This window comes from Drosophila eugracilis, unplaced genomic scaffold, assembly GCF_018153835.1.
Source record: "Drosophila eugracilis isolate 14026-0451.02 unplaced genomic scaffold, ASM1815383v1 contig_81, whole genome shotgun sequence".
Classification (NCBI taxonomy): domain Eukaryota; kingdom Metazoa; phylum Arthropoda; class Insecta; order Diptera; family Drosophilidae; genus Drosophila; species Drosophila eugracilis.
The window spans coordinates 721,537-734,666 of record NW_024573712.1 but is presented as its reverse complement, the minus strand read 5'-3'; the positions used below and the strand labels follow the sequence as shown (position 1 = coordinate 734,666).

Genomic DNA, 13,130 nt, shown 5'->3' with positions numbered 1-13,130 from the left:
CATACATGTGTGGGTGGCCATAAAAATTGCAATTATTATTTTCTTCATTTGGTTTTGATTTTGCGGAGTCGAGCGAAAAGTATCTGACAGTTTTCCTGATTGCAGATGGATGATTCTGTGGTAATCTGCTGATTATAATTATGTGAGCTGAATTATTAACAATTTAATTGATCGAATGGAAATTAATATCCAGATTATCAGAGTATAGAGTTCTTGTTCTCTTTTGGTTAACAGATAAAACATAAACCACTGTGAACTTAAGAACGTTTCTTTTCTTGAAAACTTAACATATTTTTAAAAACAAATCAAATTCCATACATATGAGTATGGGCGGGAGAAAGTTCTTAAGTTTTGCAAAGAAAGCAGCCAAAGAATCGCGCTAAAGCTAGACAAAGGAAACCAGAAGAGAGACAAAAGGCAAACGACACTTGGAAAGATATTCGCAAGAAAGCAGCCGAATGGGGAATGCCATAAATCAAAATGTTTCTACGTAGCTATATAACTATCTATCTATCTATCTATCTATCTATATATCTATGTATATATCCATTGTTGCTGTATGTAAATGCCAGACAATAGTTATGAGTATGCGGGCCTTAATTATACGCGACACTCGATTCGATTCGCTAGCAAATTAGCATATGACAAGGCCAGTTAACAGCTAGCAAAACAGTTAGCCAAACTCCGGGGATGGAGTCAGCCAGATTAAGATAGATGCCATGTAATTACCAGAGCGCAGAAAACCCAAAACTATTAAGTGAAAGAATTTTTAAGCTATGACTCAAACGGATTTGCTTTTGTTTTGTTTTTGTTTTGTTTTGCTAAATTTAGACATGGGTTTATTGCGGCAATTAGCATTTATAATAAAAAATAGTTACGACTACGATTAGGGGGTAATAATTTAGGCATTTACTTTGACTAAGTTACGTAGAAGAGAAGATCACAAGATCACTTCGAATCTCTGGTCCCGGGCAATGGGCTCCGCCTTGCTTTTTATCAGATACTTGGCGAACTCCGAGGGCGAACGAAACGACTTGATGGGAAACTTGCCAAAGCGTCCGTTGGTCTTGGACACCACATAGTAGATGGGATAGGGGCCCGGTGTCATCTGAACGGGTAATACTTGACCTTGGGCCTCCACCTCCAATCCAGCGGACAACGACAACTCTCCAGCCGACTTAGCGTCCAAGTTTAGCTGCTTCTGCTGCTTGAGTTTCTGCTTGGGAAAGGCTTTTAGTTCGTATTTCAAGGCTGGCTGCGTCGCATCTTCACCACTGGCGGCCACATTTCCACCTAGCAGCTTGGCGGGACGAGGGCGCCTCTTCCGCATCTGTTTGGAGTCCACATATTGACGGGGTCCGTTTCCAGATCCCGATCCTGATCCTGATCCTGTTGCAGGTCGCAGGGTTTGGATTTGGAAGAAGGCCGAGTTCATTTGATTGCCGGTGTTGTCCTTTTTGGGTGGCAGATCCTGTGGGTGTACCCGGATAACCTTCTGCGTTTGATTGGCTATGCTGATCACATCTTCTTCGATGTCCGAGGTTTCTTCGATGGCCAGGGATAGGCTTAGGAGTGCTCCCAAGCAGAGACAGAAAAGCTAGAAGATTAGAAATGGTTAGAGAAAATTATCAGATTTTTATTTAAAAGTTATTTAAAGGGTCTAGTAGTTGGTTTTATTAAAAATTAAACTGGATTTATGTTTTTCCTAAATAAATTCAGTAAATTTTCTTTACGAAAAAATGTAAATATGAATTTTATCATAAAAGGAAAACCCTTTTTTGGTAATAAGAAGAAAATGACTTTAACGTAAATTAATTATAATTATTGCTTATTTAATCACATATTTCTCACAGTAGTTTCTTTAGATTTACAAATTATTTTTCAGAATTTAATAAAATATTTAAAACAAGTCCTTAACTAAGATTTAAGTTCAAAAGATTGGTTTTTAAGTAACAATTATTTAAAATAGTTAATTTTCACAGCCAAGATGACAATCGCAATTTGGCTAACTACAAACATGTATAAGCCATTAGTTACTTAAATACTTTTATGGCCTCCGCCGTGGGCGATCAATCACAATTACCATAAGCCGATGATTGTTGAACATCTTGTAAGATCAGCCAGGTGAGCAATATATCCGCTGACTCTTTGACTTCTGTGGATTCCGCAACTAGCGACTGATGTTGGATGCTGCCGTTTGACGACTGAAACACCCAGAGCCCAGCGATCGCTGTAAGCTTTTGAGCTGGAGATCCCGCATCAAATACCCCCTCTGGGTTCCCCCTCCCCACCTCAACGCGATCTGTTTATAATGAAGTGTTTGGTATATTTTTTTGTGGTTGGCGCTTTTTTTTTAACGGAGGAGCCAGAACAAATAATGAGCCAAAAAATTTGTTAGTTTTGTTTCGTCTTTTGTCATTTTTTTGGCGCTTTGGTTCCCTCCATCCCGTAAAAATCCCCAATTTTATCTGCACAGTGGGGCAAAGTCTGGCCATAACTTTGATTCACTGATTACCTCGCTGATTAATTTGTTTTGCGGCTGATCACCTCGACGTTTACTCCTCTCCCTTCGATGATGGTGATTGTTTTGTGCATTGTTTTGTTTTGTTGTGATTGAAAGGTATTTTTATCCATCACTAATAAACAAATTAGGGGGATTTGGGTATCATAAATATGGTAAAAGGTTTGTTTTTTGGTACTGCTTGGTATTGGGTATGATGTGGTGGCTATTAATAAGAGGTAAATCAACTACCAAGAAGAGATATTTTTAGGAATATGCTTGTTTATCACTCATATTAGATTTATATCTAATGGGTTTATGTATTTAAAGACTAACTATAGCCCCGATAACTGTATATAAACACAGAAATTAAGTACTTTATGAATGATAAAAATGTTCTACATATATCACTCATATGAAAGTTTTAACTATATAAGCTTAACTTTAAGAAGTCGTAGTAGTAAAGACTATCACAATAACATGTAAAATATCTATAAATATATATACAGGGTGGTCCATTTAAATTTGACCCATTTGGCAACCCTGTAACTTTTAACAGCGTCGACAGATCGTCAAATGTCATACCACGTTGGAAGCGTCAGTCGAAGACAATTGATACCATGGAACAATACTCTCCAAAGGAACGCGCTCAAATTGTTCAGAAAACGAATTTGACTTTTGGCGAAAAATCATCATGTCAGACGAGGCACATTTCTTGATGAATGGAGGCGTAAATAAGCAAAATTGTCGATTTTATGCCACCGAAAATCCTCAATTAATCGAAGAACAGCCACTTTACGACCAAAAAGTTGTCCACTTTTTTGTTTTTGTTTTAAGAATCAAGTGGGTCAACTTTAAATGGCCCACCCTGTATAAATAAAGTATAGATGGTATAATATAAATCACATAAATCATATATCAATTTAAGATATTTTAATAATAAAAACAACAACTTAAAAATCTTCTTTATAATCCCAAAGACTTATATAAATAAATTATTCAAATTAAATCTATCAATAAATCTTTTCAATACTTTTTTCTTCTAACTCCAATTTGCATTTCTTACTTTTAAATATTTTCACCTTTAAAGAACATTCAAAAAAGGTATATAAACCCTCCTATTTTCTCCGAACATCATTAGGCGTGCATTACTAATTATTGTAATGAAATTATTTATGATAATTGTCAAAGTCTCAGACACTGCACATTGTTGGCCATTCGGCGTGTGCACAAACGAATGCGCAGAAATAAAAATAAAATAAAGTTTAATAGCAAAAAAAACAGCGATTATAATACAATTGTTTGAGTATTCAGATGGAGAGAGATATAAGTACATAGAAGTCATGAAGCCGATGGATGACTCAATGCGCTGTTCTGTTCCTAGTTGAGGTTTCTGGTTTTTTGGTTTTCGGAACTTGACAAGCGACTTAAGCTGGGATTTGAGAGCAGGAAAATAAAGCTCAATGAAATTAGAGATCTTGAACTTAATGCTCTGAACAAGGTCATAATTTTGATACGGATCATAGTCTTATAATTGAAGTTGTGAACGAGTACCAGAGATTACTTTTTCAAATTGATTTACGAACATGGATAATAAGTTAATATCTAGCTGGTTGATTATGTCACCTGAGAGCGTGTGTGTGCGTTTATCGCGTTTGGCTCATTAATATGCACATCGAAAATGAGTTTAATGAGAATTCATTGACCCAGTCTGCTTCGCTTCGATTCGATTGAATAACTTCATTAATCAAGCTAGAACAAATCCTCATAGCTGTTGGTGATGATGATTATGTTAATGATACGCCGTGGCTAAAGGGGTCAGCGATTGGCTAAATCTCAGATCTGTTTGGCATTTCATATTGCCCATCGTAAAAATTCACTTGGCCATTGATAGAGGAAATGACAAAAACCATTTATAGCTTTTGAACAGAAGAAAAGAAGAAAAAGCCAAGGGGGAAAACCAAAGGAAAACCAGAAGAAATGCAGCCACTCCAGACGGTAATAAAATGCCAAAGGACTAGCACTAGGAGCCAGACAATGGAAGCCATCCTCCATCAATGTCGCGCCATCGATTGTTATTCAAAGCAGCCATAATCTGTGCCAAGACGTATAGACAAAGTGAATTTGCAAAGGGGGGAAAGCTCAGAAAAGGGTTTAGGAAGGGGCGGCTTTTTAGTTAGCCAAGTGTTCGGGGAATTGAGATGTAACTCAACAGGTTTTAGCTTTTAAGTCCCTTACTCTCTCTCTCTCTCGTTGGGTGGGTGATGTGCAGGCATGGCTAATGGATTATTTAAAGTGTCCTTAAAGTTGCAGTCGAGATATATGTCTATATCACAAGAAGTGTGGGTGTAAAAAGGATATCCTTTTGGCCCAAGGCCTTTGTAATTAGATTGCCCAAAAAAAACCCCAAACCTGACATGGGTAGTGTGTATCTTTTTACACCAGTGGTGACCAGTTGTGACCAATGGTGACCAGAGCCCAAGACATGTCCGAACCCCTTCCTAACCAGAGGCTAATGGACACCAAAATCCGTGGACATTTGTTTTACTTTTTTGCCGGCAAAGTTTATCCTTTTTTTTCTGTTTGGTTTGTTTTGCGGTCAGGACATAAATTACCTATTAGCTATAGGGATCACATATAATTTACGAGTGGCCAAAAGGTCTGCAATAATTACACACAGGTGGTAGAATGAGTAGATAAGCAGGGGCATTCGTTCGCATACCCATTCCTAGGAATATCCTTTTTTTTTTTGAAAAATTTTGCTGACTCAAATAGTGGATCACATCAGTTTTGAGGGTGGCATTCTTGGGCTGATATCATCACCATCCACTAAGCCCAAGTATAGATACAAAGAGAAAGAGAGCATGATTCTTGGTTTTATTACATGACAATTACCCACAATCAGGGGAGCATATGTGAGCCACATTCACAACGCTGGAATGACAATCGTAAAAAGGAATGGACCAGCACTTGGCAGGGCCAATAAACGTTGAGTCCTCCCAGTTGAAAGTTTCCCCTTTAGACATTACAAAACCCGAAATGGTTATGTCTTCGTGGACTTATCTTGGCTTGGAAATAGGAACTACAAAAGACATTTTTGGTGGCTAAGCGAAAGTTAACTTGGTTATAACAGTTAAGGGAATGTTTTGTCTTAGCAATAGCTTTTCTTTATTTTAAATGACTTAATTTTGGATTGTATGTCATAGAAATTCGTTCTTTGCATCTCTTTTTGAAAGCAACAAAGTTGTTCTTCAACTTCATAAATTTACTACTTTTTACAAAATTTTGACTTGGAATTAATATCGAAAAGGTTTTTGAAGGTTTCCTTAAGGTCTCAAATTAACTCTCTTTTTTTGAAGTTATAAAACTAAGATTTCCTTTTTTGTTTATTTTAACAAATTAAGCCTAGTGTGAAATGGTAAACCAAATAGTTGATTACAGAGCACTGGCTGCGGTGACCTTCCACTTAGGCTGCAATCCTAATATAAAATACGAGATGTGGATTTATTTTTACAAAATTATGACCTAGAATTAATATGGAAAATGTTTCCCATAATGATTATGATTCCTAAAGGTCTCAAATTAAGTTTCTTTTTTTGAAGTTATAAAACTAAGATTTTCTTTATTTGTTTATTTTAACAAATTAAGCTTAGCATAGAATAGTAAACCCAATAGTTGATTACAAAGCACTGGCTGCTGTGGCCTTTGACTTAGGCTGTAATCTATATATTAAATATATAATACTTTATAATTTGATGAGATTTTTATGTGACTTTATACTCGTATTTAGTTAAGTCAAGTTTTAAAAACTTACATAGGATATTTAAAATTTTCCCGCATTTACTTAATGTAAAATATTTTTTAAATAATAATGCGGAGAATTATGAAGAAATTCTGAAAAAAAGGAGTGAATAAGTTGGTTAAGGCTTCGGTTTTTGGAACTTATAAAAATTCTTCAAAAGTCATCTAGACTTTTTAATACTAGTTTGGTATCTTTAAAGTTAGGTTTGACTTTATTTATTTTTTACTTCACAATGTGGAGTCTGGAATTTGAGAATAATAAAAATCTGAGTTACTGAAAAGAAAGTTAACTGAAAAAGACGAATTTAATAGTAAAATTGTGTTTAATAGACAGTACAAAGGCATTTCTGGTTCCTACTTTCAGTCTTTACATTCACTTTTAGCTAATATTATGAGTAAAATAGCATTTTTATAGATTTTTCGAAACATTTTTTGGGCATTATTACATATTTTATTAAAGAATTTAGGTTCCAGAGAGAGTTATTAATTTTTCTCGTTCGCCTTCAAACTGCAAGAATAAAGAATAAACATTTAAAGGCCAGAACTCGAGTAAATATTTGCCTTGAATCATCGTAAATTCGTTGCGAAAAATGCTTTTGTTAGCCATTAAAATATTTAACGGATTGCCGCTGATGGACTGGGCGCTGGCCTCCTTCAAGTTTCCCTCGACTCCACAACCGAGCGGAAAAGTGGTTTGGGGTTGCGGAAAATGAGAGATAAAGGGGGGGAAATCCCAGTCAGTATATGCATATGTATATGTATGTGCACCTAAATCCCGACAATCGGTGTAGAAAGGTGCCCGCCAATGCCACGATGACTCCGCCCTGAATCGTTTGGGGTTCCAACTTGGAAGTTAGACGAGGTCCTTCACTGCGCAGCTGCGGTAATTTCGCCTCGTCCAGTTGGTGCACAGTGTTCGGGATGGGGGACGTGGCCGGGGGTTTTGGGGGGAGTGGGAGACACATTTCAAGACTGTTTCAATTCCAAACTGTTTCCCAGTCAAGGGACAAGCGAAGAGAGTATCGGTGTAGCAGGAGGACTCTCCAGTGATTTCAAGAAATTGCTGAAAATACTATAATTTTCATAATACTGCAGATTTAAAACCGGTTCAGTGCGGAACTCACTGTGTTCTGTGTTCTGTGTTTCTCCGCCTTGTTGTACTTGCAGATACATTTGTATCTTTTGTGCGAACAGCCACGTATCTGCCACACACACACACGCATAGCCAATTAACGCTAATGCAGGACTCATAATTTCACGCCTTACGGTCAGCCATTAACCCCAGGTGAAAATCCAGGTGTGAGTTGAGAATTTGGCATGCAAATGAACTGAACAGGCAAATGGAGCCTGTCAATATGGTTGCCTGCCTCATCCTCATCGTCCATGGTTAACCCATAAAAATGGGCATATCTACATACGTACATATGTGTGGACCTTGTTCCGAACTGTTTTGCAAGGTGCTGATTATGGCCTTTGATATGCAAATGAACCGGTTTTACAGCGCTCCTCCTCCTGTTCCCAAAACCTGCTTAGCACTCCGCAGGGTCAAAAACAAATGGCGCTAATGATGGGGCAAGATGATGACACCTTGTGTGCCACATCATCATGGCCACCTCTCATATGGCCAACTAAAGACTCTGGATTAACCGAAACTGTAAAAAGGGTTCTTAACGGCACTTTCAACCCCAATTAGACTCATTAGGCAGTCGGGGCAATACAATGGTTACCACTCAAACCCAGGAAAAACAACCAAACGGCCAACTTCCAACTCTACAAAAGGTGCGAAACGTGGGCGCTGACTTTGGAGTGATTTACGACACAAATTACGGGCTTAAATGGACAAACATGCCTAGTTTTAATCATAGGTTGGGCTATGTTGGAAAGGGGCTGTAGTCGGATGTGTCCATTAACGCGCCGGGAAAACTATAAAGCAGCAGTGGTCCCCCGCTGGTGTCCCCGAATGGACATTAAGCATGTGCGACATAAATTAATTAACCTTTTCTCACATTCTCTTCACGCATTGTTAGACAGTATGTTTATGCAAAACTATCATTCTCCTTCTTTCATTTTTTTTTTTTGGTAATAGATATAGAAGCCGCCAAACTACTCTGTGGGGTGGTATTAGCCTTGGGTCATATAATTTCCATAAAACTTACACTACTCTTTATAACTAATGTGAAAATCTTGTCGGTGTGTAGTTAATTACATTTGGCATTTTATACTCCTAACTTTGCGTTTTAATAAGGTGATTTTTGTTTAGAAAAGTTAGATCTTACATTAGTAAGCCATTAGAGGTGGAAGACCTAAAAAATCTTGGAAAATATTAAAGATTAAGATTAATATTTCTCTGTACATTAGTTATATAGTGCAAATTTGGAAGTGTTTAATAGAGTTAAACAATGTCGGAAAGTATTTCAAAATTATGTTTAAGGCCGCCCCACGCTTAAACAGAAACCAGTGCATACTTTTAGGTGTTCGCTTCGTTTTTAATTTCATAATTAAATACATTTTTTTATTTAAATGCTGTTGTTGTTAGTACATTTTAAGTATTAAAATTAAAAAAAATCTATTTTCATAAAATATTCATCAATGAATTTATTTTTTTATAAATAACAATAATTACTCCTTAATAATTTTACCATATATCCAAGTTCTTATCCCTTAAGCCTTAACCAGCTTGTGGGTCAAGATAAGAGTAGTGGTTTTTCCGCTTTTCCTTATTAGTTGAAGTGCTCTAAATAAATACGCATAAAAATCCAACAAATTGGGTGAAAAGTAACTCAGGGACAGGGGCCACGTTGCCACGTTGCTTAGAAATGGCCCTCCCGGGAAATTATAAATATATATTCCTTTTTTTGAAAAAAAAAAAAAAAAGAAAAAGTTCTACACGCAAAATATTTAAAACCGTTGAGAATGCCGTGGAGTTGGGGGTCCAGGGGTGTTTAGGAAAAGTTGCGCCTAATTGTAAACGGCCCAGGAATGGATGACACTTTATGAGTACTCGGGGTCGCCCTGAAAGTTGAAAGTTGAAAACGTTACTCTCTGCACTCCATGAAATTGAATTAAAACTGGCCAAGGGGGGGGTTTTGGAGTAGGCAGGACAGGGTGGGCATTGCAGTCCGGACGGAGTTCACAATGTTTTCCTCGCCCCAGGGCGATGGAACACGGGACTTAAGCGGCATTAATTATGACACTGACTGTGAGGAGGAGTACCATTGCTGCTCCAGACTGAGCCCATATGTGCAAGCTCCATGCCCAAACCACGTGGCATTGTCAACCTGGCAAAATGTAATTGACCAAACCGGTAAGTAGGGGTAGGCAATCCAACTGACCGAAAAGGACAACGCAGGACCGAAAAAAGGACTCTTTGGACAACTGACACAGTGAACGGGTGTTGGAAAATCGGTTGGAAAATGCAATCGCATAACGATATATGACTGCTGCCTTACCAGCCTTTAGGCCTTTTGGGCCTACCTACCTCCATCACCTATATAGATTTCTGCTCACCCAAACCGATTTCTGGAGTCCCACCTGGGAGTGAACATTAAATAATTACCGCAAATGGGCTTGGCGATAATTTTTGCACCAAAAGACCCGCCGCAGCAACAACAACAACAGCAGAAAACACCAGGTTGGGAAAATAAAAATGTAATTGTAATTGCGAAAACAATAAACAAATGTGCCATGTACCGAGGACTGCATCCATAGTTGCAATCGGGGAATACAGATTCAGTGGGCATTATAAAAAATGGAATGAGAGGAAAGGGGTATTTAATGGGTAATCAAAAGGATGCTTTGATTTTATCTATAAAAAATATGATTTAGTATACTTTTCTAGGATTATTTTTACCTTTATTACTACAAATTAAGATCTTAAGTTTGCTGCATCTTCTTTTATACTTTTAGATTAAATTTATATTTGTAAAATCTTTTATTAATTTCTATATTTTTGATTACTTAATTACATATTTTTTGGGATTTTATATTAAGAGAAAGTAGGCTACATATTTTTGTTTAACTTATTATTAAGTTTTTAGAAAAACCTATCAAAACTCTTCAAAAAAGATTACTTTTTCTATGTTTCCAGTTTGTTAAAAAGTTCAACCGATACCTTCCCTAAGAGTAACCCATAACACCCTCTCTCACCTGCCCTTAAAGGGTATTAAAAATTGTATTTAATTAACGCCACCGGCTGTGCTTCGATTCTGTTGCATTCCTGTGTGGCTTTCAGGTATCCCGGGTGGAGAGCGAGGTTGCAGCAGGACTGCGATGCGATGATGATGATCAGGGTCGTGGTTGTCCATTTAATTTTGCATTCGGCCCAGAAGTTCATTGAACAATCGTTTTAAAGTGAGCCAACCCCTTCGAAATGACAATTCATTTCCCAAGCGAGCACTTCTTTCGAGGACCGTGGCCAACTCCCAAGGCGTTCCTTACGCACTGGCTACTTAAGAATTCATGGCCAAAGGATGCTGTCTTCGTCTTAACCCCTTTCTAGCACCTAACTTCAGTTCTTCCATCATTTACCAATTAGTTAATTTTTACAGCAGCCAGCCGTGAGAAATCCTTCGAATCTCCTGTTACAAGTGTCTTTTAATTTCTTATTAGCGGTTTATTATCCCCGCGGACATTTGGGCCATTAATATGCAGAGAGAGAGATGAGGCCCAGGCGGCGACGGCGGTCGAAATCATTAATTTTAATGAGCCCAGAAAGGCAGCCACAGTGAAAGTGGCCCGAAAAAGGATTATGATGGTTAATTACTTAATAATTTGGGCAGGTGTTATTTTTGGAAAGTCAATTCTTAGGGCGCCCAGAGACCAGAGCCAAAAGTAATTGGATGCTGTGAAAGTAATTAGAAGTTAGAAGGGTTTAACGAAAGCAATTTTGGATTTGTTTTACAAGATATTTGCTTTGTCTGAGATTGAGTTTAGGTAAAGCTTAAAGCTAAGCTTAAACTCCTTTTTGAGCAGCTCCTCCTTCATTTAGTATCAATAAGTTAAGTATCGTTTATCCCCAAATCGTACTGAAAGTGCAGCCTTTGAGATCAGGCCAAACTTGTTCCAAGCCAATCAGTTTAGAGTGCTGATCACGACCAGAAAAGCTGAACGAGGGGCTAAGGGGAAGTCAGTCAGAAAGCGAATGGGAACATTAATCCGTAATTTGCTGCTTGTGAAGTCGAAGCGACTAAGTAATAATTTTTAATAGGAAGCCAATGCCATAAATGGTCAATAGTTGCCACTCAGTTTTTGCTGCTGCCATCGTTTTTTTTTAAATATATTTTTTTTGGTATGTCTGATGATTTAAGCCTGATCCCTGACAAAAGACGGGAACTGATTTTGGCTTTGATGGAATGCCAAAATCGTTTCGGAAATTCGCGGCACGTGCAGTAGAGATCTCTTTGCTGAATCTGGCTCTGGTTGTGGCAGCTAACTGAAGTCGAGTGACCAATTCTTGGCCATAATTTATGAACTTTAATTGTTGACTTTTATAGAAATTGTTTATAGGATTGGTATAAAGCTATAAAGCATTAACAGTTAGAGACAACGATGCTGGCGACAATTTTAATTGATTTTCTTACCCTTTTGATTTAATTTATGAACTCTTCGCCATATTCGTCTGACTGGCCGTTTAAACATTTTATCAATGTTCGAGTATCTGCAAATCTGCACTTGCTGGCCAGTCAGTTGGCTGAGTTATAAATATTTATGAGCCAGAGCCAGGCAAAGCTAATGACAAAGTGATAAGGACAATTAAGGAGAAAGCAGCTGCTGGCCAGGGCCAGGTTCAGTACTGAAATGTGTCAGCAGAGTGGATGCTAAAGATGGTTAAGTTATGGATGAGATCGTGATTGGTTTGTTTAAGAAAATTAAATAAAATTCAAGACTTAAGTTAGAAGAGCATTGTTATAAATTAAATGATTTATTTTTTTGAATATTTTTTATTTATATTTTAAAGCAACCTTCGTGTCACGTTGTCATGTTATCCCAACCCCATGTGTTAGCCTGTTCATCAGCTATCAACTTGTAAACACAACGAACAAACTGCTGGCTGTAAAATATTGCTGCATTTTTGATCACTTGTCATCCCTGCATGATGGACGATCTTAGCCAGACATCACATCCCAATGCCTCCTCTTCAGCAATGCCCCCAATTCCAGCTGACCCTTCTCCCACCCTACCTTTCTGGCAGAGAACAGCTCCACTTCGGGAGAGTCTGCAGAAGAATTCCTCGGAACCTGTTGACAACACTTTGCCCGACAAGCGAAACGATCTCGCTTTTTGCTTTCGATATTTATTATGTTTACTAGCGACTTGGTCGGCGATTTCGATGTTGGAAAAAAAGTGCTGGTCGAGGTGTCGATATCGCACAATGATTTTAATGATGGGATCGAACCCAACTGCCGGGCACAACAAAAAGAAAAGTATCTTTAAGATGCGGTCTGTGGCAGCAAATCGTTGAGATGCCAATGCTGATAATCAATAATTTTTATATTTTTGCCACATCGCGCCAGTCGGCTTTGCAATCCAGCTCAAAGGAGGACTTGCCCCTTACATGCTTTTGCTGTGTCAGCTCCCAACTCCTTGGCCAGCCAAAAGGACATGACAATAATCCTTAATTACAGCTCACAGCTAACCAGGAGTCAGAGAAATTCGAATTATGATTGGAGTTCAATGATTCAAATGCAGTTGTTGAATTTTCTTTTGGGAAGTGGAGATTTTTGATTACTTTTCTGTGCTGAATCTGATTCTAAAATCTATGTTCTTAAAGTTTTTCTCTTAAAGCATAAAAGATACATCAAGTGGCTTCGGAATATTAAAGAAAATATAA

At 37.9% G+C, this 13,130-nt stretch overlaps 1 protein-coding gene across 2 annotated transcripts; it reads right to left on the bottom strand.

The window, feature by feature from the left end:
* Window positions 1-790: 790 nt before the first annotated feature.
* On the bottom strand, window positions 791-2,239 carry LOC108106273. 2 transcript variants are annotated; one of them, XM_017213240.1, is made up of 3 exons: window positions 2,084-2,239; window positions 1,273-1,597; window positions 1,080-1,216 (listed from the first exon to the last, which is right to left on the bottom strand). In XM_017213240.1, the coding sequence occupies exons 1-3, from the start codon at window positions 2,105-2,107 to the stop codon at window positions 1,179-1,181; spliced, it is 387 nt and encodes a 128-aa protein (XP_017068729.1). In that variant the 5' UTR covers window positions 2,108-2,239; the 3' UTR covers window positions 1,080-1,178. The 2 variants fall into 2 exon arrangements, with proteins under 2 accessions (XP_017068728.1, XP_017068729.1); XM_017213239.1 differs by having other exon boundaries at window positions 791-1,597; window positions 2,084-2,238.
* Between the last annotated feature and the right edge of the window lie 10,891 nt (window positions 2,240-13,130).